This window comes from Chanodichthys erythropterus, chromosome 6 (genome assembly GCF_024489055.1).
Source record: "Chanodichthys erythropterus isolate Z2021 chromosome 6, ASM2448905v1, whole genome shotgun sequence".
In the NCBI taxonomy this organism is placed as follows: domain Eukaryota; kingdom Metazoa; phylum Chordata; class Actinopteri; order Cypriniformes; family Xenocyprididae; genus Chanodichthys; species Chanodichthys erythropterus.
In genome coordinates this window covers 32,012,905-32,039,702 of record NC_090226.1, presented here as the reverse complement: position 1 = coordinate 32,039,702, position 26,798 = coordinate 32,012,905, and the positions used below count along the sequence as shown (strand labels likewise).

Here is a 26,798-nt window from a genome sequence, read left to right as displayed (position 1 = left end):
TATGCCACACACGTCTACATTCGCATTTCTGCTAAAACTGTAATGAGACAGCTTAGCAGCAGGATGCTGTCAGCTGTTGTGGGAAGTAAAGGGATGTTGTCGAAACACCCTTAGATCAAAAAGGCCTTCCGTGGGCGAATGTCCATTCCTCTATGACCTGTTTTATAAATGAACGAGGAGGATGAGATGCAAACAGCTGCTTAGAGTAACAGCTTTTCTCATGAATGATACATGTGTCTGTCCCAGTGAATCAGAGTAGAGGAGAAAAGTAGGTCAGTGTTCCTCTAAGGTTTTCTGTGAACACTTCACACGCCGTTACAAAACAGAGTCTGAACATAATCCGTGCCACTCAGGACCACCCGAAACGGGGGATCTATAAAAATGAGTAGAACAGTGGTTCACCTGGAGGTGTTAACAGGCCTCCTACACTGAATTTCCGAGCAATATTACGATGAGTTTTAGAGTTTATTTAGCACTTATGAAGAGAGGAAAGCACAGATTGTAGTAGCATCTCATATCATTCTTGGCACATTTCCCCCAACACACAGCTGAAAAAGAAATTGCATCAAAATGTACCATTCACAGACATGTGAATGACAATTTCTTTCAGATTCTGCTAAAAGGGATAGCTCCCTTGTTATAAGAGCATAGAAGCTTGGGTATCTTCTTCTGGCATTGGAAGATAGTGACATAGGGAGTGGTACCACTCCAAAGTCTATAAGGGAATCTTTTTGGATGTACCCTTTATTGTTGGGCTGGGACAATAAATCATTGCATCGCAAATCGAGAAATAATTCTGAATTGATTCTTAGATTTTTCAAAAGCATTGCAATTTTCTCTCTAATCGATTCTGAGCTTAGTTTTTAACAGCCGATGGCACTGCGTGCTTTAGAAACAACTGTACTCTGCTTGCTTTCAATTTCTTACACACACCACTTGAACCTAAAACAATCATTCATCAAGTTCGAAAAGGTTGAAACAAATTACAAGGGTGTTTTCAGTGGACTGTTTACATTAATTTTGCATCATAAAAGCATTCTGAGGTGCAACTTCATTCTCAGACTCAGCCGAATGCACGAGCACTCTTCTTTGTGAGCATTTGAGAGTATGATTAAAAACTCCTAGAGTGCCAATTAAATGCCTAGAGCGCCATCTGCTGTTAAAAATGAATCTCAGAATCGATTTGAGGGAGAATTGCGATGCATTAAGGTAATCTCAGAATCGAGGGATGCATCTATTTACTAATCTTAAGATTAAGATTAGTAATCAGATTACTTAATTTTAAGATTAAGTAATCTGTAGAGTCAAATTATGCTATGCCCATTATGTTTGTGCATATTCATACCTTAATGAGGAAGGTGTTTCTTCAGCATGGCGTAGTAGGTAATTGTTCCCTATAGTATCACTCCAAGATGCAATGTTGCACTTGGTTTGACATCAGTGAGCATGTTTACTGTAACAACTGGACCGATCAAACACACCATTTTTCCACTTAATCTTCACAACCCCTCAACCAGGCAGACTCCGTGATGTCTGGTTTCCCCACCGAGAATTATCACCCTTTTTGCTTCACTCATACACTTTAAAGACATTTGGGGCATTGATTGTTCTCAACAGTACAGGCTACAAGAAACAGATATGCAGTCCCATAGAAATGGAATCCTTTCCACTAATTCACTGACAAATCTGTCTAATGAATGAACATGCATTTCCCTGGTTCATTTTGTGTATTATACTGTTAGTATATTGTTTTTTAATATTGTATAGTATTATGCATGCCTAATGATAGAACTACTAGATACCATCTAGGTGGTGTCTCCTATCAAAATATTCCTTGATAAATTACTCACACTTTGTTGGGCATCACCTTCATCATGTTATATATCCCGTGGCATGCAACCATGAACTGCGCTTTCCACGATAACGAGAAAGTATCAGCAAAGGATTAATTGATTTCTAGCCCTTGCATTAGCTTTACTACTAGATATATTTATGGAGATGAGAAATAAAACCCCGCCCTGTACAGATATGATCAGCTGTTCGGCTGAGCTTTCGATGCCGTTACTGAAAGGCCAAAGCTGATAAGTTGGTTCTTGTCACATGACCTGCGGATCACTTGTGGTATTTCGAAAAATTGAGATGTTTTCATCTCGCCGTGGCATATGTACGCCTGGAAAAAACGACTGCATCACTTCTATTATGAGCGCTTACATTTGAAATAACGAACTTGCGCACACAAAAGACGCGATATGTGAACGGCCCCTATAAATGGACACAAACTGCCAGCTTACTCCCCTCATGCAAAAGAGTTTGCTTTCAAACAAAGGAAATTTCCCGTTCCGTATAGGTGCCCTCTTATACACACGGGTCCTTCACTAGTGATGTCATGGGATGTGACTGTCACTGGCCAATAAAATTGGTGTGTTTGTCACACATGCTTCAGGCACTGGTCACGCAGATGGCGTTCCTCATAGCATCGATCCAAGACACAGTGTCTTGTTTCCCTTCTCAGGGAACCATGGTTACAGACATAACCTGAGACATTTTCTTGCATTGTAAGGTTATTGGCTGTAACAATGGTAAAACAGGTTATTTCAGTAAACTGATTTTTGGTAGTTGTCAGCATATAGACCCTTTTAGTGCCAATATCACAATTAGGCATGGTGTTAGCTGGTCATCTTGTTGTGTTGTTGGGTGCCAGAATTGAGGCAGTACAGGCTCCAATTTGACAGAAACAACAATTTGACTAGACAGAAACAATCCTCAAAAATGCTCGCATTTGCAGCGCACTCTGCATGTGAGGTAAGGTTAAATAAACTATTGTCTTTTGTTGGTATGGATTATGGATTGGTTACGTGTCTAAAGATTTCTCACGCATGCCCACCTAATCAGAAATTAGGGAACAAGTTAGGTGATTTCTAACTCTAACTTTAGTGCATAAGTTAGCTAACTTTGTTAGTCGTACAACTAGCAGTTAGTTAACTGCTAGCTAACGACCAGAGACTAAACATAAAGGAAACTGTTTGTGTCATCTCCTTTTCTACAGTTGCCATAAGTGTTGCCATAATCTGTCAGATTGTCCATCCACTGAGTGAGCATGTACAGGTCAGCCAATCTGGTTCCGTCCGTTAAAGTTAACTTAGCCCGTCAAATAACAATCATGTCCCGGACAGTGTTTGACTTCACACATTTAGATAAAATCAGATTTTCTCCAGTCATTGCTGAATAACAAAACTTACTAGCTAGTGTTAGTGAAGTGAATCGTTAGGGAACCGTTCTTTCTCCACCTAAAATTTTACTAATGAAAAGGGGTCTACAGTGGAACATAATGTGCAAATTACAGTATGCAAGTTACACAAACTACTTTTTTGATGTTTTTGGATAAAATTGTCTGCTAAGTCGATCCCCAGTTGCAAATAAATGTTTTGAGATGCTTTTTTGAGTCCCAGTCCTCACTATGAATAAGAATCTTTCTTTGTGGTTCCCAGTGGAAAGAAAGTCATAGAGGTTTTGAATGTTGGAATATATGATGTCTGGTTTTTTTATTTATGTGAACTTTCCCTGTGAGGATTAAAATAGATAAATAGTGAACAATTTCCATATTTCAATATAGCAATTATTGGATTGATGCACACCTGGCTAATCACAACACCAAGACCACATGACCTTATCAATTGATTAAGAGATGCAGCCCCCTTCTTGATTAGATTAGTCTTTTTCTACACTGATATCTCCTGTTTCTGATTCAACACCTCCTGAAATTATTAATCAGATCTGCACTGCAGTGTAACATTCATCATATTTAAATCTTTCATTACTTTTCAAGGAAAATGTCTCGTTTCAAATTCAAATGCTCAAATTTTGATTTCCTAGAAGTCTTTTGAACACACACACAAAACACCATAGGCCTCTATTTTTACCTCGCGTTCAGGGCTTAAATGTCACGCACGGGCAGAAATGTGAGTCTTCTTGTCAGATGCAGGCCGTTGGGGAAAGAGCAGCAGGCAAGATCTTAAAAGGAAGGTGTGGCTGTTCTACAAATCTGACTAACAGTCGCAAATTCCCTTTAAATCCAGTCTGCTGGGAAATCGGGCCTGTTCATTGGCTAGATGAATGACATGCACCACTGGAGACGAGATTGACCTTTTAAGCGTAAATGATGACCTCAATACAACATGAGTCATCCATTTTGCATGTGACACATGCAGCCTAAATAGATTATAACAATATATCATCTATAATAAGATCATAAAAACCCATATCAACCATAGGAGATGCTTTAGTGCTCATGGGTATTATAATTCCCAGCACGCTGAAGAAGACGACCAGGGTGTTTATACTAAACGTGTTCTGACGCGAAACCTAGCAAAGTGCCTTTGTAGGCAGAATTTTGACGCATAATAGGAGCGCAGCCTCCTTAAATAATTTGTTAAGGCCACATTTTAAGGAATTCAAACCAAATACTGGATGTCAGTTTCATAAATTCTATAAACATTATGGAAATAAATGGTTCAGGTCACTCAAACCATAGGCTATATGGAAATGGTCCCCCACCAGTGGAGCTGGGAAGGTATCTAGTGGAAAAGTTTGGTACTGCACCCAAACAAAATCTTACTGAAAGCTACATTTTTAAGATATCAACCTAAAATTTGAAACACAACTTGATAAGATTTTAGATTTTGGTTGTTTTGTAAAATATATATTTTATATAAATAAGAAATCATATTTTTCCATTTTCAATTTCCCTAAACTAAAACTTCAATAACAATTTTTTTTATTTCACTTTCATATTGTTTCTTTTACTTCTAAAATAATCTGCCAAGTATCCCCTTTATAAGGAGACCAAACTTAAGTCTGTGCTCAAACATGATTCAAGATTTAAAACAATTTAAGTTGGTGTCTTATCCCTAAAAATGGGAGTGACAGTTAAGGGGTTACATATTTTGCCACTTGCTTGAGAAACTTAATATATAAATCTATATAGAAGTAATGAATCGAATAATGCGTTGTTTAAATTTAGTCCGTTTATGAAAGATTGAATCACAATGCTGAAAAAACATTTTCAATAACATCTTAATAAATGTTGCATTTGTGGTTTGCAGCCATGGATCAGTTGCACACATGTGAAAGCACAGTGCTGCTTCTGCACTGCATACGCACTGAAATACGTACTGCAAATGGAGTATGTGAACACTTTGATTATAAAGTTTTAAAAATCCCTAGGGGAAAAATATCTCCGGAACTAAGGGTGCTGGAAAAGTGCCAGAGCCAAATTTAAAAAAAATTCAATTACACTTCAAATATTTTTTTCCCAAAGGTTTTTTTTTATATAATCATTTTAGGTAGTTCTTTATCACGCAGACATTTGTTCAAGTGTTTTTTGTTTTTCCAATAAGTTTGGTTTTAGTTAGTTATTTGATGCTATAAAAATGGGGTATAACTTCATGATTGACAGCTCTGCTTGCCATTGAGTCTGTGGGAGCGGGAATATGGGCGGGACCTTGATGCCGCGGCTCCACCTCAGGATCACTACAGTGCAGACGCAGGTTCCAAATGATATAATTAGCAACAACTGTTTCTGGGATTCATTTTTCTATAGTGGAAGGAAGTGGAGACACATCTTTTTTACAGTCTATGGTGGACACTAATGCACTCCATTAAATAAAAAATAAATCTAAGATGTGGGACGAAAGAAATTTTGATTATCTAATTGAATATATTTATCCTCGACTTGTGTGTTGTGTTTCTTATCCTTTTTGAAGCACTAAGCAACATGCTAATGCAAAACTCCATTGGAATCAATAGTTAGCTGAGCGCTCCTTTGTTGCAGCCACTTCGCTTATGAGGTTTCATTTCAGTTAGGATGCAGCCTGAAAAGGAAGGAAGTGGAGAAGGACACTTGTCCTCTTTTAGTGGTCATACTCACATTCACGATGGCCTCTTTGGTCTGTGACATGTCTGATATGACCCCATCCGTGATGATGAGGAGCACAAAATACTGCGAGCCATCCTGGACAGCAGCTGCGTACCTTCAGAGACAAAAAAACAAAACAAAAACATAATACATACTTCAGGATTGTTCACTTTTCTTTAAATGACACATTTTGCCCTCTACTGTCTCCTTTTCCTGGTTTTCAAATGTCTCAAACTCATTTCACTATGTTAACATAAGCCATGTTCTGCTTTATTTGTTTAAATAAATCTTTGCCTCTGCCAGTTCTGAGCAAGTGCCTGAGGAGGTGTATCATGCTTCAGTTTATAAGTCTAATTCAAATCTGCGGAAGATGGCATTTTTAATTACCACAGTGGATGCAGTGTAATCAGATGGAAAATGATTTGGTTGTGTGATGCTGTGACATGAGGGAGGGGGTGGAGATGTCTTCAGACAATTACTTTGTCTCCTTTTTCTGGAAACACACCCACTAGCCTTTCAAATGATGATTAAAAATAGCTGCAGTCAGTACTGAGTCACTCTGTTATGACACCTATGCTGTGAGCTTTACAATGGGTTAACAAGCTTGTTCCATGTCAGCAACTTTCTTTTGCCAGTTTTTGGGCTAACACAAGCAGCATATGATTTGGCTTTAGTGGACAGACACAACCATCTTTGGCCCTGTTTCCACCTGGTATTAAGATGCGTTTTGGTCAATCGGATCACAATTAGACGAGGGAGACACGTCCAGTTTACACCTGGTGTGTTAATCCGTCTCTTTTGTCCACTTTCAACCACTTCTGTCCTGATTTCTTTGAGGGGAGGGTCTATGGATGGGTAAATGTATGGTTTTTTTCAGATCTTTCGATCTAATGGACAAAATAAGTTCACACAATTTACTTATGAATGTGCCTGGAAAGTGCAGCTTTGGTTTCTGCTCTGACAGCCGCAAGACCACACCGAATGCTGTGAGTGTGTGTTACAAATCAGGAATGGTGAGACACCATTTTTTTTCTTGGGTTTTCAGCTGACAAAGATTAAATCCTGTCTGGCTAATGTGCTTCCTATTGTTTAAGTATTAGGTCAGTAGGTGGAGAGTAGACAGTCTTTAGCGGCTGTTTGAACACATTTGACAACATGAGAGTCTACGCTATGAAAGCAATCCAGTCGAATGTGTTTTCGACTATCTCTGGAAGTGGTCGAATGTGGACAAGTTCAAAACGTTTTACAACCCCTTTACACCTGTATTTAGCGTCGTCCACTTGTGATCCGATCGACCAAAATGCATCTTAATACCAGGTGGAAACAGGGCCATTGATCGAACATCAGAGAATCACACAAACTGAAGCCAAGGAAATCATCTCAAGTGTCTTCAAGGATATGGGTTTTGCAGTGGTCCGTAGAGAAAGTGCTTTCTTATTCTGATTCATGAAGTGTCTGTTGCTCATATATGCTATGTGCTTGAAAATCTAAACAAAGATCAATTTTGCTATTCATGCAGAAAATAACATTTGCATTGCATTCCACTAAATCTGGGCAATCTATCATTTGTATGCAAAGTGCAAACAGGCTGACATTTTACATGGCAGCAAAAACAACTGAAATGGCTTTTGAATTTTGAAATGATGCAAGAACGGTCAAAGCTAAGGTTAGCTAGAGGAGGGGTCCTAAATAATTATCAATTTATGCTGTTTTTAGATGCTTTTACTCAAGACTGTAACCACATATTCAGGACTGGCAGGTGCCAAATGTAATAGTTAATCAATCTGTAATTAAAAATCCCATATTGTCAGGGGCAAGCCTTGTGCACAGCAGTCTTACAATGGCACAGCTGAGCTTCAGGTCACGAGAGTTCCAGTCCTGACTCGAGGTCTTTTCTTTATCCTTTTCCCCTCTTTCCTCTCCAAGTACTTCCAGTCTAAACTTTAGTGTTGTTATTGTTAACTAAAACTTAAACTATCATAAATCATTTTTGGTTATAAAAAAAAAGCTTAAATCTAAAATATATAAACCAGTAAATGTCAGGTTTGGAGGTGGTGAAAGGAGCGAGGACTCAATTTGCAGGGAAGAGGGCTTTTTATTAATAATAAAAAATAAAACAAAAACACAACAAAAACTACCCCGTGGGGGAAAACAGACTTAACAAAAAACAAGACATGACTTGACTTGGCTTGACTTAACTTAACTTGACTTGACGAAAACACCAGGGAAAATATGACAAATTACGACAACGAACCAGCACAGGACTGCAAACACAAGGAGAATAAATAGGAGAGCAAACAAGGCAGGTAATGAGGGAGGACAGGTGGGGCAAATCAACCAATAATGAGGTAACAAGGTGGGCGGGGTCAAGACAATAGACGTGAGAGCACATGGCACAAAGAAACACATGACAAGCCATGTGCTCACACCAAAACAAAACAAAGACACAAGCACATGGCCAATGAAGACAAAAATCACAAGCCATGTGCTTACACAAGACGAGACATGAACACGTGACTATTGTGTTCACACAAAACAAGACAACATGGAAGCACGCAGCCCGTGAAACACAGACTGCGTGCTAACACAACACAAGACAAAAACACAACATGAAAGCACGCGGCAGGTGGAAATCACCGCGTGCTACACAAAACATGAGACAAGAGCACACGGCAAGTGAAGGTACACACAAACCGTGCGCTCACAATAAAAGACAGGACTGGGAGCGCGAGTGTCCGAATCCCGACACGAAACCGAAACCAAACTAGACACGAGTGCCGGGATCCGAACGCCACGCTCCCAACATGAAACAAGGCACGCAGACAAGAGAGCGCACAGCCCCGAGAACCCTCGAGACCGTACGCTCACACAAAAACACGACAAGAATGGGAGTGTCAGAGCTCTGTCACAAAACCAAGAAATAAACAAGACTGAAGTGACAGAACCCTGACACTACCCCCCCTCTAAAGGGACGCCACCTGGTGTCCCTACGAGGGACACAAGACAAACATAACATACACGACACAAGACAAAAAACACCAACAAGACAACATGACAGAACATCAGAACACAAAGACAAAGAGGGGAGGGAGGGAGGGGAGCCAAGTCAGCCAGCAAAACAAAACAGGATCAAAATGTCTTTAAAAGAAACAAGGGAGGGACAGGAGGGTTGAGCCAGGGAGGCTCAGGCAGGTCTGGGGGCCCAGCTGAGGGCCAGGGAGGAGCTGGAGGGACAGACCAGGGCGGGATCAGTGGGACAGACCAGGGCGGGACCGGTGGGACAGACCAGGGCGGGACCGGCGGGACAGACCAGGGGGGCTTCAGCTGGTCTGGGGTCCTGGCTGAGGACCAGGGCGGTACTGGAGGGACCATCCAGGCAGGCTCCAGCAGGGCAGACAGCTTGGCAGGCGGCGGCAGGGCAAGGCGCTCGGGTGGCGCTGGCAGGGCAGACTGCTGGGGTGGCGCTAGCAGGGCAGACAGCTGGGCAAGGTGCTCGGGCGGCACCGGCAGGGCAAGGCGCTGGGGTGGCGCCGGCAGGGCAGACAGCTTGGCAGGCGCCGGCAGGGCAGACAGCTGGGCAAGGTGCTCGGGCGGCACCGGCAGGGCAGACTGCTGGGGCGGCGCCGGCAGGGCAAGGCGCTCGGGTGGCGCCGGCAGGGCAAGGCGCTTGGGCGGCACAAGAATGGCCTCTTGGGTTGGAGCGGGCTCACGGGCTGGAGCGGGCTCTGGAGCGGACTCACGGGCTGGAGCGAACTCTGGGAAGGCCTCCGGGCCTTGAGGGTTGGAGGAAGGCTTCTTCCTCTTCCTCCTCTTGTGAGGGTGAGGCAGTGGCACTGTGCCTACCTCTGTGGGCGCTGCAGCTTCTTCGGTCAACTCTAGAGGTGCTGCAGCATCCTTGGTCGCCTCGGGGGTGACTGCAGTGGTCACAGCCACCACTGGAGGCGCTGCAGTGGCTTCAGCCACCTCTGGGCAGGTGGCAGATGAGGCTGACCTGTTCTTCCTCCTCCTCCCTCTCCCAGAAGAGGTCATCGGAGGACTGGGGACCTGGCAGCTTGTGAGGGGAATGGGAGGTGGACCAAGAGGGGGAAGGCCACCCTCCTCTCCGCGGTTGTAAACAAACCCCACAAACTGCCAGAAAGACAAAATCCCCAGCATTCCCATCTCCCAGGCGCTGACGGGCTCATTAAGGCTGCTGTTGAAAATGTCCTTGAGCGCTGCGTCGCTGATGTTGAGCCCCTCCGCTGTGAACACAAACAGGTGAGCAAACTCCTTCACGCTGGCTTCCCCATGCCGAAGAGGAGGTGGTGAAAGGAGCGAGGACTCAATTTGCAGGGAAGAGGGCTTTTTATTAATAATAAAAAATAAAACAAAAACACAACAAAAACTACCCCGTGGGGGAAAACAGACTTGACTTGACTTGGCTTGACTTAACTTAACTTGACTTGACGAAAACATGAACACGTGACTATGAAAACTCATAAGCCACGTGTTCACACAAAACAAGACAACATGGAAGCACGCAGCCCGTGAAACACAGACTGCGTGCTGACACAACACAAGACAAAAACACAACATGAAAGCACGCGGCAGGTGGAAATCACCGCGTGCTACACAAAACATGAGACAAGAGCACACGGCAAGTAAAGGTACACACAAACCGTGCGCTCACAATAAAAGACAGGACTGGGAGCGCGAGTGTCCGAATCCCGACACGAAACCGAAACCAAACTAGACACGAGTGCCGGGATCCGAACGCCACGCTCCCAACATGAAACAAGGCACGCAGACAAGAGAGCGCACAGCCCCGAGAACCCTCGAGACCGTACGCTCACACAAAAACCCGACAAGAACGGGAGTGTCAGAGCTCTGTCACAAAACCAAGAAATAAACAAGACTGAAGTGACAGAACCCTGACAGTAAAACCAATAAACCAGTAATTACTCCCTTTTAGTTAAAAAAAAAAAAAAAAAAGCATACATTTTCAGAGTTCACGCGCTTTAAGGCCTTTAAGCACATGCGTGTTTTAATTTGCAAGTCTGTAACCATCTCGATCATAGATGGAAAAGACCATTTTACAGCAAATACAGGCAATTTACCATAGAAAATATATAGTTTTTAAAGCTTTTTAACAGTTATCGAGGTTGAGCCAAAAAACTAGGACTAGTTCGCCAAAGTTAGTTTTTGAAATAATCTCCAATATTTAATGACGATTTGATGGACAGCGGTGTTCCTAGAGGCAAATTTGCCAGAATGAGGATTTCTACCATGTGGTACGAACATTGTGGGCGTGTGCAAAAAATTGCGCGATACACAATCCTTTATGCATGTGAAAACCATGAAGGCGGCCCCTGGTGGCCGATTTCTTTCAAATTTCTCACAGGCCTTTAAGGGCCTTGAGTCAAGCAGGCCCAGTGAGTTTCATTCCAATTAGCCTGGTGAAAATATCTCATTCCGTTCAGAAGTTATAGCCATTTTAGTAAAAGTGGCTCCACCCACTTCGAATGTTTTGGTGGCCCTTAGGGACCAGATAATCATGCTGTACTGGTTTGGTTCTGATTGGGTCAAAAACCTAGGAAAAGTTTGCAAAAGCATTCCCCCCCCCCCCCAAAAAAAATCCAAAATAGCCGAAAATTACCTGGGGCATGCAAGGATTCCAATTATATAGGACACTTGAGCCTACGCTTAACGGTTTAGTAGTTATGAGCCATTTCGTACTTTTGACCACTGTAGCACCCCTGTCAGGCTAATCAGGGTGAGCCTTGGTGACGTTGTAGGTGGTGCGAGTACTACCCTGCCCTCAAAGTTTCAAGTCTCTACGACTTATGGTTTGGTCTGCCTGATCACTTTTAGGGGAGAATGCTGATCCTTGGAAAATTTAACAATTACAACAGGGTTTCAGCGCTATGCGCTTGAACCACTAAAAAGAGGATCATGTACAAACTGATAATATAATCTGATTTTTAAACTGTGTAATTTCAAGGATTTTTGGAAAAACTTACCTGGCCACATGATTTACAACAGGGGCAAAGTTAGTAGGCCCGTATAGCTGGACGGTCTTTAGACTCTGATGGTACGCCTCCAAAATCCCCTCAATACCATTACAGTAGGGATTTTCGATATTTCCATTCTGAAAGACAGGAATCAATGGTTCACACGTGTGCCTTCATTTAAGCCAACAGCAGTTCAAAAGAAAACAATGCTGAGGAGAGAAAACATGGATTGTGTCAATCAATATGACAGCAGACTTTGCCAATTATAGACGTCTCCCATACAGTCTCGTCTCAGCATCATTGAACCGCTTTCCCAGCACCAATGACCACAACAGCATCTCCCGCTCTCAAGTTTACAACGGAGAAAGTGAGAAAAACAGAGTCTTGCATCAAAAAAAAACAAAAACAACATTTTGGACTAATCCCAAGGAGTTTCAGGAAGATTTTAGACAACAGGAAATCGGAAGCTCACTCACTAGGGGAAACTCATGAGACACCCGTCCATCGGGGGGCAGTTTGGCTCCAAATCCCAGTGCAGGGAACATCTTGTCACTGTCATAGTCCTGGATGATTTCCCCCACTGCCTTCAGTGCCAGGGCGTAGGCGTTCATCTGGTAGGGGTTCATGTAATGGAGAGACGTGGACTGGGATGGGTTACCTGGAAATTAAACGGCAAACAAAAAGTTACCTAGAATTACATTTTAGGAAACCAAGGAGAGCATTTTCAAGTGTGTGAAAATATTCTTCATATTTACATTATGAACACATTTGTTACAAAACCTGTTAGCTAAACTAAAAATAAAAACAAAACATATAAATTCAAGATGGTGGACAAGGCAATGAAATGTTGATAGTAATTAATCTTATATATTCCATTAAATAATGTTATTGTTCAATCATGACAACTAGTTGTAGTATGTTAATATATATGACAATGTTAATGTATTTGATCTTGGCGGAATAGATCTGTTAGGAACAATGCTGCTATTGCATGAATATGCATACATAAATCCCATAGCAGATCTAGACAGGTGGAGCTGGGGAGGTGGAGGGTTTCAGAGAACTGCAGGACCAGTTTACAGCGAACACTGAACAATACTAATTTAAATGTTGAGGCCAATCAACTTGTGCATTGTAGTAAGTGATGTGATTGCTAGCAGATTGCACTTAAAGGGCCTATCAGCCTGCGCCATCTAGAGGTTTATAACTAGATTTCAGAGTAATTAAAAATGTATCCTTTTATCCAATAATGTTGTGTTCAATGTATTTTATGCTTATTAGAATATCGTGCAGTTAGCTTTATGTGCTGCTTACGTAAAGCACTCCAAATTGGTCACTTATGAGGGTCCTTGATGGTTAAGATGCTATCTGTCTACACCGAGTGTGACTGTTGTTGTGACACTCCGCAACAGCTTAAGGCTGTCTGCACTGGACAAGTCAAAGCAAACATACTAAATTCGTTTGACGTGTTCACTTTTTCACCCTTCTGAGATTGTCCCCATTTGTAAAACCAAATGTTTCAAGAAAACCAACATTTGATAGAAAACACTTAATAATAAAAAAGACATTAATTACCACTATAACCAGCAGATGGCAGCAGAGGAGTGCTCAAATTAGCCATCTCCTGTACTAGTTTTTCACTCAGTTTCACTTTTGAATAAATATTAAACATTATAAAATCACTAGGTTTAAAATACAGTTTGTCAAGGTGAAATATGAAGCACTCTTTTCTTGTGAATGAATTACACAGAAAGCAAGCACCGCGCTCTCCCTTCATCATCACTGAAGCTGTCAGTGCAGCACAGCACAAGCTCGCTGATTTCGGCACACTTGTGAAAACGCATTTTATTCGATCAAAAGTGCACAATAAATATTTAATTTACAGTGTGTTAATTCTTTTTTTCCACACAAAAGTGTGAAAAGTGATGGTGGAATTAAATTCCTGAGGAGGAACACTGAGGGACACATCTTTTTTATGTTGTCTTATGTTAGAATAACTAAATGAATGCTAGGCCTGACTATTTAAGTGACTATATTCTGATTATAAACAAAGTATTACACTAATGATGCTGTTAAAGCTACCTCAAGACATTGAAGATTCCGACACACCAACAAGTGACATTTCAACGAAAGTTTTCCAGCTGGCTTACATTATTGCGAAAGTTCTTAAGAATGTTCTGTGCATATAGTCAATTGCTTCCCTTTTTCCCCCACTAAATGATGTTACAACACATCCAATGTAGACAGTATCACTGATTATAATGGTGAAGACATAGTGTTAGAGGGCAAGGCCTATATGAAGTCAGTAGGCATCAATGAAGCAAGATTTTGTAACAGAGCAACTATGTCTGCCAGAGTCAGGAAGTATATTTAAGAAACACAAATGAGAGCTCCAATTCTGTTGTCAAGCTATTGAAGTTGTTCAGGGCTTGGAACAGTTGGGATCCAAACAGTTGTTGAACAACAGCTGCACTGTTACCAAACTAACTTTGCAAATTCAGCTCCCTTGCACTTCAGGCAGCTACCTTCAATAAATCTCTCAGAAGCAAAAGCCCATGATGCTTTCTATTTCCATCCTCTCACTACACTGTTCTGAACAAATCTTATTAATTTGCTAAATAATTCAAAGATGTTTGGAAGCAGTTATTTGTGAAAGAACAGTAATTACTTGAACACTTGCAGCAACAACGGGGAATCGCATTCACCACCGGCTGGTGTAGCTTGCCAATTTTAGACTGTTTTATCCAAGCGTTCACCTCTCAGCACGACTCGGACCCTTACACGGTGTAGTACCGGGTGCCGCCCACTGACGACTAATAGAAGCATATTGAGCGACACAAGCAGGCTAATGATTGGGTTTGGATCAGCCAACCTTTTAAGAGTTCACATACCGTTCTCTCCACTTAATTGCTTACCGTTAGAGGCGGTGAAATCGATGGCCACAGTGAAATTGATCTGGGTCCTGGGAAAAGAGGCAGAAATGAGAAAACAAGAGTAAGCAAAAACACTCTCTGCAGTGATTTAGCAGCATCTGTAGAAACAGGTACATGTGTCTGTGTGTGGGTATGTGTTAACACGCACGAGCACGATTGCAGCTAAATGATGGCTGATGTGTGTAGTCAACCCCAGCTGCATGCTCTAATTGGGATAAACAGGAAGAGCCATTACTTTGAGCCCACATTACAAGTTTTACTGTGCTCAAAAGCAGGGTAATGCATCAGATCCATCTGCATCCCTTCCTTCACACAGGGATTCCCTCTGCCCTGGCTTCCCACTGGTCACAAAAGCACCATGTTAGACATGCCTGCTAAATGAGTCCCACAGGCACCTAAGGACGCTTCCTGACAGAAGATGCAGTGAATAGAACGAGTTAACTTATCTGAGGCTAATATGTTGGACTAAAAGGTTTATCATTTAATAAATACATGTCCAACTGACCAGACATAATCTATTACTGTCAAATAATTAATTTTATGAAAGTCCTGCTGTACATTAACAAACCGCAACATTAGCATAAAACTGATACGCATAAAGCCAAGCAATTAAAATGATAGAGGAAAAAATAATAATAATCTAATTTTCAAGATTCCAAACACATGTGCCGTCAACAGCATTCAATCCCTCTCCTCAAAAAGTCAGTGGCCCATTAGGGATTCAGAAAAAAAAAAAAAAAAAAAAAAAACGGATAAAAACCATAATGAAAAGCAGAGAAAATTACATTAACCTTTAGAATCCCAGGCTAATATATGACTCATGCCCCTGTGTAGCCTGGAGAGCAATTACCCTCTTTATTAATTCATTAAAAGCCATTTACTCTTGGGTGCCTGCGTATGCATCAAAACACAGCTCTCTTATTTTGGGAATAGGTGACCGAAACCGTGATTAGAAAATAAGATCTTCTAAACTAAAGCAATCCCTGAGGATCACATTATCACATTTACCTTCGATTAAGACTCTTTAATTATACATTATGAGGAGGAAAATGAAACTGAGGAATTTTCTCTTGTCCTTTCTTGAATGTGCCATTCCAAATTAGAGCAAATCCTGAGCTGCTTTCAGCAGTGTTTTTGTTCTGCCAGTCGTTTCAACCTGTGGCACTGGGGCATTTCCACGGCCCAGAAACTTAATAGGTTGTAAAAAGGATCCCCTGCATTAGGCGTTAGTGTAGTGCAGCACACCAGAGGTCTCTTGGGATGAGGTAAACAGAAGGACAAGAAGAATCGATCTTCGGAGACGTGGATGTCACTATGTGTCTCCCCCTCATTTGTCAGGTGCAGTGCTGTGGAAGGCAGGGAAGCCCTGCATAGTGACAGAAAACCCACCAGCATCTAATGGAATAGGCTGGACAGCACAGCACAGATAATGCTGTTTCTATGTAGTATTATGGCCAAAGTTTCAAAACACGAGTTGGACGTATGACGGAGTATTTCCGTGCCAAATACACTGCTTCCAGTTTCGGTACAGGATTCAGAGAGTTTTTTAAGAGTGTGTCCTGTATGATGTCAAAAGAGAGCGGAATTTCTTGTATAGGAACTTCTCCTTGATAAGCGTGCGCACACACATCACCCAGAGCAAGAGCATGCCCCTCAAAACGCTTTGTTAGGGATACGAAAGCCGAGAGATTTTTCAACAATGGCTGTGTCCCAATTCAGGGGCTGCACCCTTTGGAGGCTGCATACATCATTGAGGCAGTCTCATTTAGGAAAAATAACCATTCGATTGCAACGCAAGAAAATATTACAGTATTTTACACCTCACAATGAATATCAGTCAATTTTATTACGGTTACTTTTCTTAAATATGACACCCATAATGAAGTATTCATCCTTTAAATGCGACCTCTGGAGGACACAGACGCAGCTCCTGTCAACAAAGGAGTGTGTTTTTGGTTGTAAGGGAAAAATTACCCTTTTCAGCTTCCCAAAGAACCCAGCGTTAAGGGAAATGAGGATGAAATTTGTTTTACCGTATGTGTGTTTGTTCCCGGGATTTCGGTGATGAATACTTTGTAAACAAGTCCCAGTTCGGCTCTGGATTTGCAGATCGTGGGTGGTGAGTAAAGCTGCATCAGATGTCTGTTTTGTGTTGGCAATCGGCGCGCAAGTGCATATAATGTAAACAACATGAACATTTTGTTCCCTTTGTATTTATAATGATGTTGTTGCTAGAAGATGATCTCTACGCAAAAGCTGCGCACACTCGTGACTCTTTAGCTCCGCCCACAGCACTGACGGCAGACATGCCTCCAGGACCTCTGCTTTTTTCGGAAAAGACTCGGTTTAGCGTATCTATCTTTTAAAAATATGACAAAACTAAAGACTTTTCGGAGATATGAAGGATGCATTGTTACTCTATATGTACTCAAGATTAACATGAGTTTGGCAGAAACTGTGTGTGATACCATCCCTTTAAGGCCTCAATATATACTTCAAATCAAAGAACGAACTGGTGTTGCGTCATTTCGAACAAAATCAGGCAAAAACAAAGTTCGTTTTCGGGAGTTCAAAACAGCTTACCAAAACAAACTTTCTGGAAACACCTTCGGACTACCACTGGTCCCAAACTGCTGGTTTCTGCCTGTTGGGTAGTTTTGTGTGTTAACCTACTGCTGAACGAAACCCACTTATAAACTACAACCAATTGCTTATAGTAACCAACTGCTGGTTTGCCAAACTGGAAAAAACTGGATTGGTAACCGTCATTTTTTTGTCTTGTGTCCTGAAAGAAAACTTCCTGAAGTGATCTTCCTGAACTTTAAGGTTAGTATACACTTGTGTATGAAATAATTGTACACAGACAAAAAAACATATGTAGTTTCGACTTTATTTTACACTAAAAAATGCTGGGTTAAAAACAACCCAAATGGGTTGAAAATGAACAAACCCAGCGATTGGGTTAAATGTTTGCCCAACCTATTGGGTAGTTTTATTGAATTCAGCTATTGTTTAAAAATCACTGTATTGCTTGCTTAAAATGAACTCAAATCATATTGGAAATCAACATCTATTAATAAGTTTAATGAATAATAATTAAACAATAAACATTTATTAAATTGCTTATTTATAAATGTTCACCTTTTGATTATTATTGTTGTCTCTAGTAATTATGTGTCTGATTTTTAATTTCCAACCTATTTTGGTTTCATTTTAAGCCAGCCATATAGTCATTTTTAAACAATAGTTGGGTTATAAACATTTAACCCAACTGCTAGGTTAAAACAACCCAATCGCTGGGTTTGTCCATTTTCAACCCAACTTGGGTTGTTTTTAACCCAGCATTTTTTAGTGTACAATTAAATGTGTTGTTTATACCGCTAACATCGTTTCGCAGGCCAAGCGAGAGACATGACGCGGCCATTCTTAAGTAGCATTTCACGTTAAATGACAATGACAATGGTTGCCACACTTTTTGACACAAAAAGGGTTAAAATCAGCTACCTATGGCATACTTACAGTCATGGCCAGCTATGAGTTCAGAGAGGTCCAGACATCAGTATTTTTCTGAGGTCTATATAAAAAAGGCTTAAAATAGTATTAACTCAACATACTAAAGTGCAGCAAAGATATGACCAGCACCAAGATAATAACCGACCTTCTGAGCTGTATCAGCAGTGAGGTCTGTCACCGCTCATCAATGTCAATGTTAAACAATAGTTGAGTTAAATAAAACTGCCCAGCACATTGGGCAAACATTTAATCCATTTGCTGGGTTGCTAGCAAGTGGGCTTTATGTTCACAGACACTGCTGAGCGTGAATTCCAGTGCGACGCGGTCATAAAGTGTGAGTCAAGATGTAAGTAGCTAAACTAAACATTTCATATTTGACAGCTGTTTTACGCTAGAAATGTTAAACGACCAAACAAAAATAATCAGGAATGCAAACTAATGAACTTTTGTCTAATTTCGCCAATTTGAATTGAAAATAGGCTAGTCCTATACTGACGTGATTCATGTAAGGCAGTCGTGGCCTAATGGTTAGAGAGTCGGACCTGGCTTCGGCCCTGATTACAGTGTGAACATCGTTAATTATTATGGAAGCAATGCTTGTGTCATGCATTGAACAAAGGTAAGACTGTAATGTCCAACAGAGGAGACATAAAGCTGTTATTTAACACAGCAAATGCCAGTATTGTTAGACAGTTCAAACCGTACTGATACCAGTTCTTTTCTTGCCACAGGTGCCAGAAGCGCACCGAGTCAAATATTTACAGCACTGGGTTGCCAAATGGGTTGTTTTTAACCCAGCCATTTTAACCCAGAGCTATATAAATAAACGTGACGTGGCTTGACTGGTGTGCCGAATTGCAAAGCTCGTGCAGGCATATCCACATTGCTATGATCAGATGCTTTCTTAACTACTGTTTTCTCACCGCTTTCATTTTTTGTTTTTTTTGTTGTTGAAACGAAAGCGTACAGCACATATTTACATGTTATTCTAAATGTCACTCTCAGCAACATGGATAGAACCGGAATGTGCTCTAAGATTCATCTCCTTAGTGCCTTCTTTACAGTGCAAGCCAGAATGACTTCCACTGCAGCGAGAGCTGGTGTACTTTTCGTCTTCCATTGGTGGTAACTAGAGAGCTGGGGTTGCTAATGCTAATGTTAGCGGTGCAAACGCGTCTACCTGTTACAGGCTCTGTTTAACTCCACTTTTAGACATACACTCTCAAGCTTTCCTAAGCACTTCTCCTCATGGGAAGTGTGGTTCAAAATGGTTCAAGACCCTCGACCCCTCATTTTTGCACGGAGGGAGCAAATCTACTCATATGTCCACTTCAGGCAAATCCACAGACCACAATGCGACATGATTGTGACGTCACAACAGCAAGTGATCAAGGGCTTAGGGCGTTCCACTTCCAGTAGTGGGCACTCATGCAACGTAAGAAATGATGTACATCTGAGTGAACGAGACAGAGGGAAGAAAAAAAACTTACCCACAGCCACTGTTTATATTCAGAGATAACAACACTGCCATCTAGAGGTCTCAGTTTAAACCTAATAAGTCACTGTCACAAATCTTGGATGTAAAAAATAAAATAAAATAAAAATATTGATACAATGATTTTCTTATACTCCTAGACAATGCTCGAACGACAACTGTACCTGTATGATCTGTTATATATAGTGAAATCATTAAAATGGTATCACAGTCACATATGTGCAACAGTGTGACGTTAATCACACTATCAATAAATTCTTCATTTTTGACTCTTTCCTGCACAGATAGAACAGACTCTCACCATGGGCAGCACAATCTCATCCGACTTAATAGAAATGTCAAAGCTGGTCCTGCGTGGGATGCACAGGCTGGCCGGAGACACAGAGCACATTATAACAGGTTATCTGCCACTCAGCCATGAGTACTTCCATGCAGGTAAAGGTCAGCGCTTAATCAGTACAAACACTCTCGGCAATGAAGGCGGAGCTCAGCATACGTTCTTCATTGGCAAGAGCCAAAAGATCCTCAACTGTCACATTATTAATAGGTTACTGTTTTTTTAATGCTTGGCTGCACTCAAAAAGCATTTTTTATTCAGTATTTGTATCCTGTTTTCCAGTGAAAATCTTATTGTAATTAAAAATGTCATGACATTTTAAACAAGATAAATATACATGAGAATCAAAACTCCATGCTAGTTTACAAAAAATATAACTTAAAGGGGTGGTTACATGTGATTTCACTTTTTTAACTTTAGTTAGTGTGTAATGTTGCTGCTTGAGCATAAACAGTATCTGCAAAGTTACAGCGCTGAAAGTTCAATGCAAACGGAGATATTGTCTTTTAAAGTTATGGCATTTTATTGCCTACAAAAACGGGCGGTTTGGACTACAACAAGCTTCTTCCCGGGTTAGTGACATCATAAACCCTTGCTATTAACATAAACACTGCCCCCGGGAACACGCAACAAAGTGGGCGAGGCCATGTGGCGCAGCATAATGAAAGCGGAAGAGTTGTTTACACCGAACGCGAGCTGTGCGACGCGACGTGTCAAAAGATATAGAACCCATTATTATCTGTGATATTTTCTACACTGGATGCGGCGCTGAAGACAGCTTCCTGAATCTACACGAGTTCAATGCTGAATTTACACAAAGACTTTTACTGAAAGATACAGCAGTTCCCACTTTAAAAGCAGAAGCTGCTGTTTATCATCCCCAAACTGTAAGTACATTTTATTGTTTGTCTTTTAAACGTAATGTTATAGTTCTGTTGCTGTTTTTAATGCATCTAGGGCGTATACAAAGAGCAACTCGTTTTTGCTAGCCAGTTAGCTAAATTCTAGTGCAACAAACACCAACAAACTTCTATGTTCATAGACAAACAGTTGTTCATGCTATAAATTAAAAGATACCTTTACAAAAATGTGACTACTCAGGCATGTATTTACTACAGGAAAGCTTTAATCAGGATAAAACTGTATATTGAAAGCTAACAAACAGCAGTGACAGCATATGTAAACACTTTGACACAAATACTACATGAAATACCATTCATAAAAGTCCTTTAAAAGCCGCGATTGGAGAGGTTCTGCTTTATCCTCTTCGTCTGGGTCTGATTCGGCTCAATTTGATACAGCAATCACGATATACTGGGCCAGTTACCAACCTGCTGACCAATCTGAGCACATTGCGTATGTCGGGGGGAGCGGCTTCATAGAAGCAGGAAGTCAAACGAGCCGTTCATATGACAGTGGAAACAGAGGCGTAGAATAAAGATAAAATATATGAAAAATACAGCGTTTTCAAAAAAACGAAGCATTAAGACATGTTATACTGTGCCCCAAAAACACAATCAAGCCTAGAAAAAAAACACGTAACCACCCCTTTAAATGTATTTTTCTTACCTCACTGGCATATTGTTTTTTCTTTTTCATCGTTTTACTTTTATTCAGTAAGGATGCAATGCATTGATAGAAAATGACAGTAAAGATGTTCATAATGTTACAAATGTTTTCAGTTTTAAATAAATACCGTTGTTTTGAATTTTATATTTATCAAAGAATCGTTAAAAATAAAAGTTTCCATCACAGTTTCCACAAAAATATGAGGTAGCACAACTGTTTTCAACATAACAATAATCAGAAATGTTTCTTGAGCAGCAAATCAGCATGTTGGAATTTCTTGGATTTCTGAAGGATCATGTGACACTGATGACTGGAGTAATGATGTTGAAAATTCAGCTTTGATTACATGTTTAAATATATTCAAATATAAATTGTAATATTTCACAGTGTTTATTTTTTACTCTATTTTTGATCAAATAATGCAGAAATTAAATATACAACCCCAAACTTTTGAATGGAAACCAGTATTTTTAATAATAATAATAATAATAATAATAATGTGCGTCTGTATATAAATATATATTATTAATTTTACTTTGAAATAAAATAAAATATTATTTTAAGAATGTTTCGACATTTCTTACTTGAAAAAAAAACACCAAAATACTGATTTAGAAACTGATTTTTGCAGTGTGCAGAACATGTTTTCTGGGTAATAATTGATTGTTTCTCAGCAGACAGAGTGCCGTCCGGTCATTTCATCAAGCTTTGGTGAGGTCTTAGATTTGATTGGCTCTCTTCATGGCTGATCTAATACCAAACCGCAGCAGCTCGGGTTTGATGTGCTCCAATTCTCTCCGTCTTCTACTCATCATCTCTATTGCTGTTCTCAACTCAGTCACTTAGGGAGTAATATTTGTCAATAATGCAGAGGGTTCTTCTTCTAAGTGGCAATTTCCTGTTTTCATTTAGGCGAGGGCTTAATCAATTTATGGTCTGTCAGACCACTAAACAATCCCACATGCTGCGTGCGCTCTGAAACACAATGCTGCAGCTCCATGAATACACATGCACACACAAATGAGCCCACGCACGCTGTTGTTGTCTCCAGATTCATTGTTTTGTCTCCATGTGAGCATGAACCTGCGGGCGGTCCCCCGATGTTTACACAAGCCAGCGGCAGTAAACCCTCCAACCCTATCAGGGCTGCCCGTGCTGGGGCAGTCAGTCGAAACTGACAGGGATTCACCTAAATGTCACTTTGCATTTGGCTCAAAACTTCCGCCCCACTCTCTTTGTCAGCTCACGGCCATTTTTCACAGTTTGTCTGTGACCACAGTGGCTTGTATTAAACCGCATTAGAAGATATGTTGGTCCCTTAATTCAATCAACATGAAACAAAGCTTTCTTGACCATCAGCTCTGAATCCAGAGTGTCTGCTAAAGAAGATGGCTTACACATTCCTGCACATAAAAGTGGGATATTATCTTCCCTGTAAAAATGTCTGTTCTTTGAAGTAAACTTTGAAGTAACTGTTCTTTGAATCAATGCATAGACCATTTGGCAAATGCAAAAGGGTGTGAAATGAGAACAAGTACAATGTGCACTAGTGTCAGTCAAAATTGCAGGTGAAATGAACACTAGTGGCAGTTACACAGCAGCAACTTTCATTCCTTTTCAAAAAAAAAAAAAAAGATTTAACAGATTATCTATTAATAAAGACTTATTTTTGCACGCTTACTTGCACATATAGGGCCCTATAATACACCCGGTGCAATGTGACGCAAGGCGCAGCACAAGTGTGTTTGATAGGTTTGAGTCCGGCGCCGTTCGCATTTTCCCGTTCAGCACCACGTCCTTAAATTAGTAAATGCATTTGCGCCAGTTAGTGCGCCCATTGCTATTTTAAGGAGCTGAAAATAGACTGCGCCATAGACCAACTCAAACCTGGTCTAAACTCTAAAGTCAATGGCGCAATATTATTTTGTTAGAGAGCGTTGGTAGAAACTGCACCTCTGGGCGCGTCCACAGTGTGTGTTGACTTTGCTTATTACACACAGGGATACGCATCACACAAACATGCCAAATATTAAAAACTAAAGGATTACAGTGTAAAAGAATATTATTGTGTAGGCTACATAAATATAAAAATGTAATGATGAATAGTCATTGTGTGTATTAGAATTAGGATACCTATTTTCAATTCAGCCTATTACTACTTATAATGATGAACGAAACTGGCTAATTAATTGAACAATCGTGCCAATACACACACATATATATTAACTGACTCATCGTGCAGAGCTATTTGAAAGCCTGCATTTGCAAACCCGCTTTAACTTCGTGCACGAGCAGATCGCTTTCTTCGCTTGAAAAGCGTTTAGCTTTTCCGCCAACAAATTCTGCCATGTAAATAGCAATCCGCCATGGCGCGAGCACATCTCGCTCTTAAAGGGAATGGGAGATGACAATCTGATTGGTTTATTGAACGTTACGCCCATTACTCATTAAGAGAATTGGGACATCCCATTTCAAAAATGTGCCCCAGCGCACGGACCGTTTTTCCGTCGTTAAAATAGCAAAAGTGTATTTGGACACGCCCTGAGTGCACCTGCGCTGTGCGCTTTACACTTTGCGTCTAGATCGTTAAAATAGGGCCCTTGGTCCCACTTTACATTAGGTGTACTTAAGTAAAAGAAAAAAAAAAAGTTAAAAAGATCAACAGTGTAATTATAGATGTACAATTACAGAAATTAATTATAGCCATAGCTGCTTACAGGTATTTTTTTATAAGTACAATGTAAAAACATTTACACAAGTGCACTGTATCAAATGATTAATTGAAATGTTATTACATTATTAAAGACACTTTTACTGTGTTACGACCTCAAAACACTTTTAAAGGGGGGCTCAGTGGTATTTCAAATCCACTGTTTGGAGGTTAGACGGGCCAATACAACAACAAACGTCTAACCAATCACTATTAGGGGGCGTATGATGGTCGACGAGAGAGAACGAGCAAGAGGGAGATTTGAAAATAAGAAGAAGAAGAAGAAAAATACAGCAGGAAGAGAAATGGGACACAATACAAAAGAGCTCAAAAGAATATCACTGGAATGAAGGTTTATGCCTGGGCAAAACGCTTTAGGACATTATATTGGAAAAGCTTTCCAGTGCTGAAGAGAGCTAAGAGGTAAAGCCTGAAAACAGACGCAGAGGCTGCTTTGATCCCACTACTCATGTGAGTAACACTGGGTTTTGATTGTCTGGAGCTGATTTGTGCTGTTTGTGACTAACAACAAACTCTTTTTTTGTATTTATTCTTGTGTACTGCATGTTCATTTTTTGTGCTTCCTTGTCATTCGTTCATCATCTTCAAGCATTTTGTTGAGCGTCAGCTGTGATAAACAGACATCCACTCGCATTGCGTGTGTAACAGTGGCCAAATAGTGCGAGTTGTGCAGGTAAACCACTGCACACTGACGATTGCTAGAGAATGAGGTGTTTAGTGTCATTGTTAGTGCACGTGCCTCACATTCCAGCAGCAATCGGGCCGGGTTTGAGACCAACTCGGAGCAGGGTGGTTAGGATTGGTGTGTGAGTTTTGGAGGTGGAGCATTGAAGAGAGGGGTGGGTTTGTTTGGGTTGATTTCAAATATCAACAATGTCCAATAGCGTAGTTAAAATTCTACTTACAGCACCTTTAACATGATTTGTTAAATAGAGATTTGAGATTTGCATCACATAACCAGCTCCATATGCATGGCTTTTCTGAAGCTGTATACTTGCTCGCTACATTATAAACAATTACTGTGATTTTATTGGTAAAATACTGTAAAAATGCTATGGTGAAAATAAGTTAATTGGTTTACAGAAAGTTGCTGTACTGTATACGGTGAATAACTGTAATAGATCTAACGGTACATTTAATTGCAATTTTACGGTAAAATACTGTTAAATTTACAGTTTTTGGAAGTGAAAACTAACAAGTCATTGTATAATTTACAGTGAAAAAAATGTAAATTGACATTCCCACAATTCCCAATAGTTCTTCTTAGTTTTTTTTTCTAAGCAGTTAGGTACATTAGGGTTTTATATTACATATAACGTTGTTAAATGAATGTTTATTGCATTTTTAAAATTTCATGTGTGTTACCATGATGGTGTTTAGTGTTTGTGTGAATGACACACTGTGCAGCTTCTGTATATTAGTATTGTCCTTCTCAGCTTGTGTCCTTCTGCATGTGATGAACTTTGATTCATCATGTGACTGACAACCACCAAACACAATGGTGATGACAGTGTATCACAAAGGTGCAAAACAGATATTAGTACTTCAATAGGTTGGTAAATTAACATTATATCAGTTAATGATAAATATGTTTTTTACCATAAATTTAACTGATTTTTTTTACAGTGTGTAAAATAAAGTTATGAACCATCATTATTACAATATAAACCTTTAAATTATATGATTTTGAACTGTAAAACAGACAGTAAACCAAGTGCTGTTCCGTAAAACCTAAAACGTTGCTACTGTATTTTTTACTGTAAAGTTCTGGCAACCACAGCTGCCGTTTTTTCACCATAAATTTTACGGGGGTCACAATACTCTATAAAAGAGCTCAATATTACATGGTTGGTTCAGCAATGCATTTTTATCTGCTTGTTAACACAATCAGTTAGGTTTAAGGCAGGCTATTAATTTCCAAAGTGACATGATAGGTACAGTACAATAAACACTGAAATAAAACGTTGCCAGATCCCACTTTTAGCAGCACTCACTGGACATTTCGCTCTGAAAGTGTCACATACATGCAAGAAGCAATGTAATATCATATTACAGATATGTCGCCACAGACACAGATTTACATTACACTGCTGGTTGTATCCTGTATATAACTGTGTATGTGACAAATAAATCTTCAGTCTTGATATTGGGTTGAAATTCCATGAATCTCCCTAAAATTAAGTTTATATCGCAAAACTAAGTTTGTTGTCAGACCAACAAAATATTGATACAGGAGCACATCCTACTTGACAAAATAGCTGATTAACTATTACACATTTGCTCTATGTAACAAGAAGAAGTTATGCTAACTTTGGT

General features: G+C 40.3%; 1 protein-coding gene across 11 annotated transcripts in view; it reads right to left on the bottom strand.

The window, feature by feature from the left end:
- Window positions 1-26,798, bottom strand: part of LOC137021752 (copine-5) — a 349,050-nt gene that overhangs the window by 18,392 nt on the left and 303,860 nt on the right. For all 11 annotated transcript variants that reach the window (XM_067388638.1, XM_067388631.1, XM_067388636.1 and 8 more), the window contains 4 exons: window positions 14,820-14,866; window positions 12,381-12,562; window positions 11,914-12,041; window positions 5,927-6,029 (listed from right to left, as the gene is read on the bottom strand). In XM_067388638.1, the coding sequence (XP_067244739.1) occupies window positions 5,927-6,029; window positions 11,914-12,041; window positions 12,381-12,562; window positions 14,820-14,866 (460 nt within the window). The remainder of the gene's footprint in view (window positions 1-5,926; window positions 6,030-11,913; window positions 12,042-12,380; window positions 12,563-14,819; window positions 14,867-26,798) is intronic.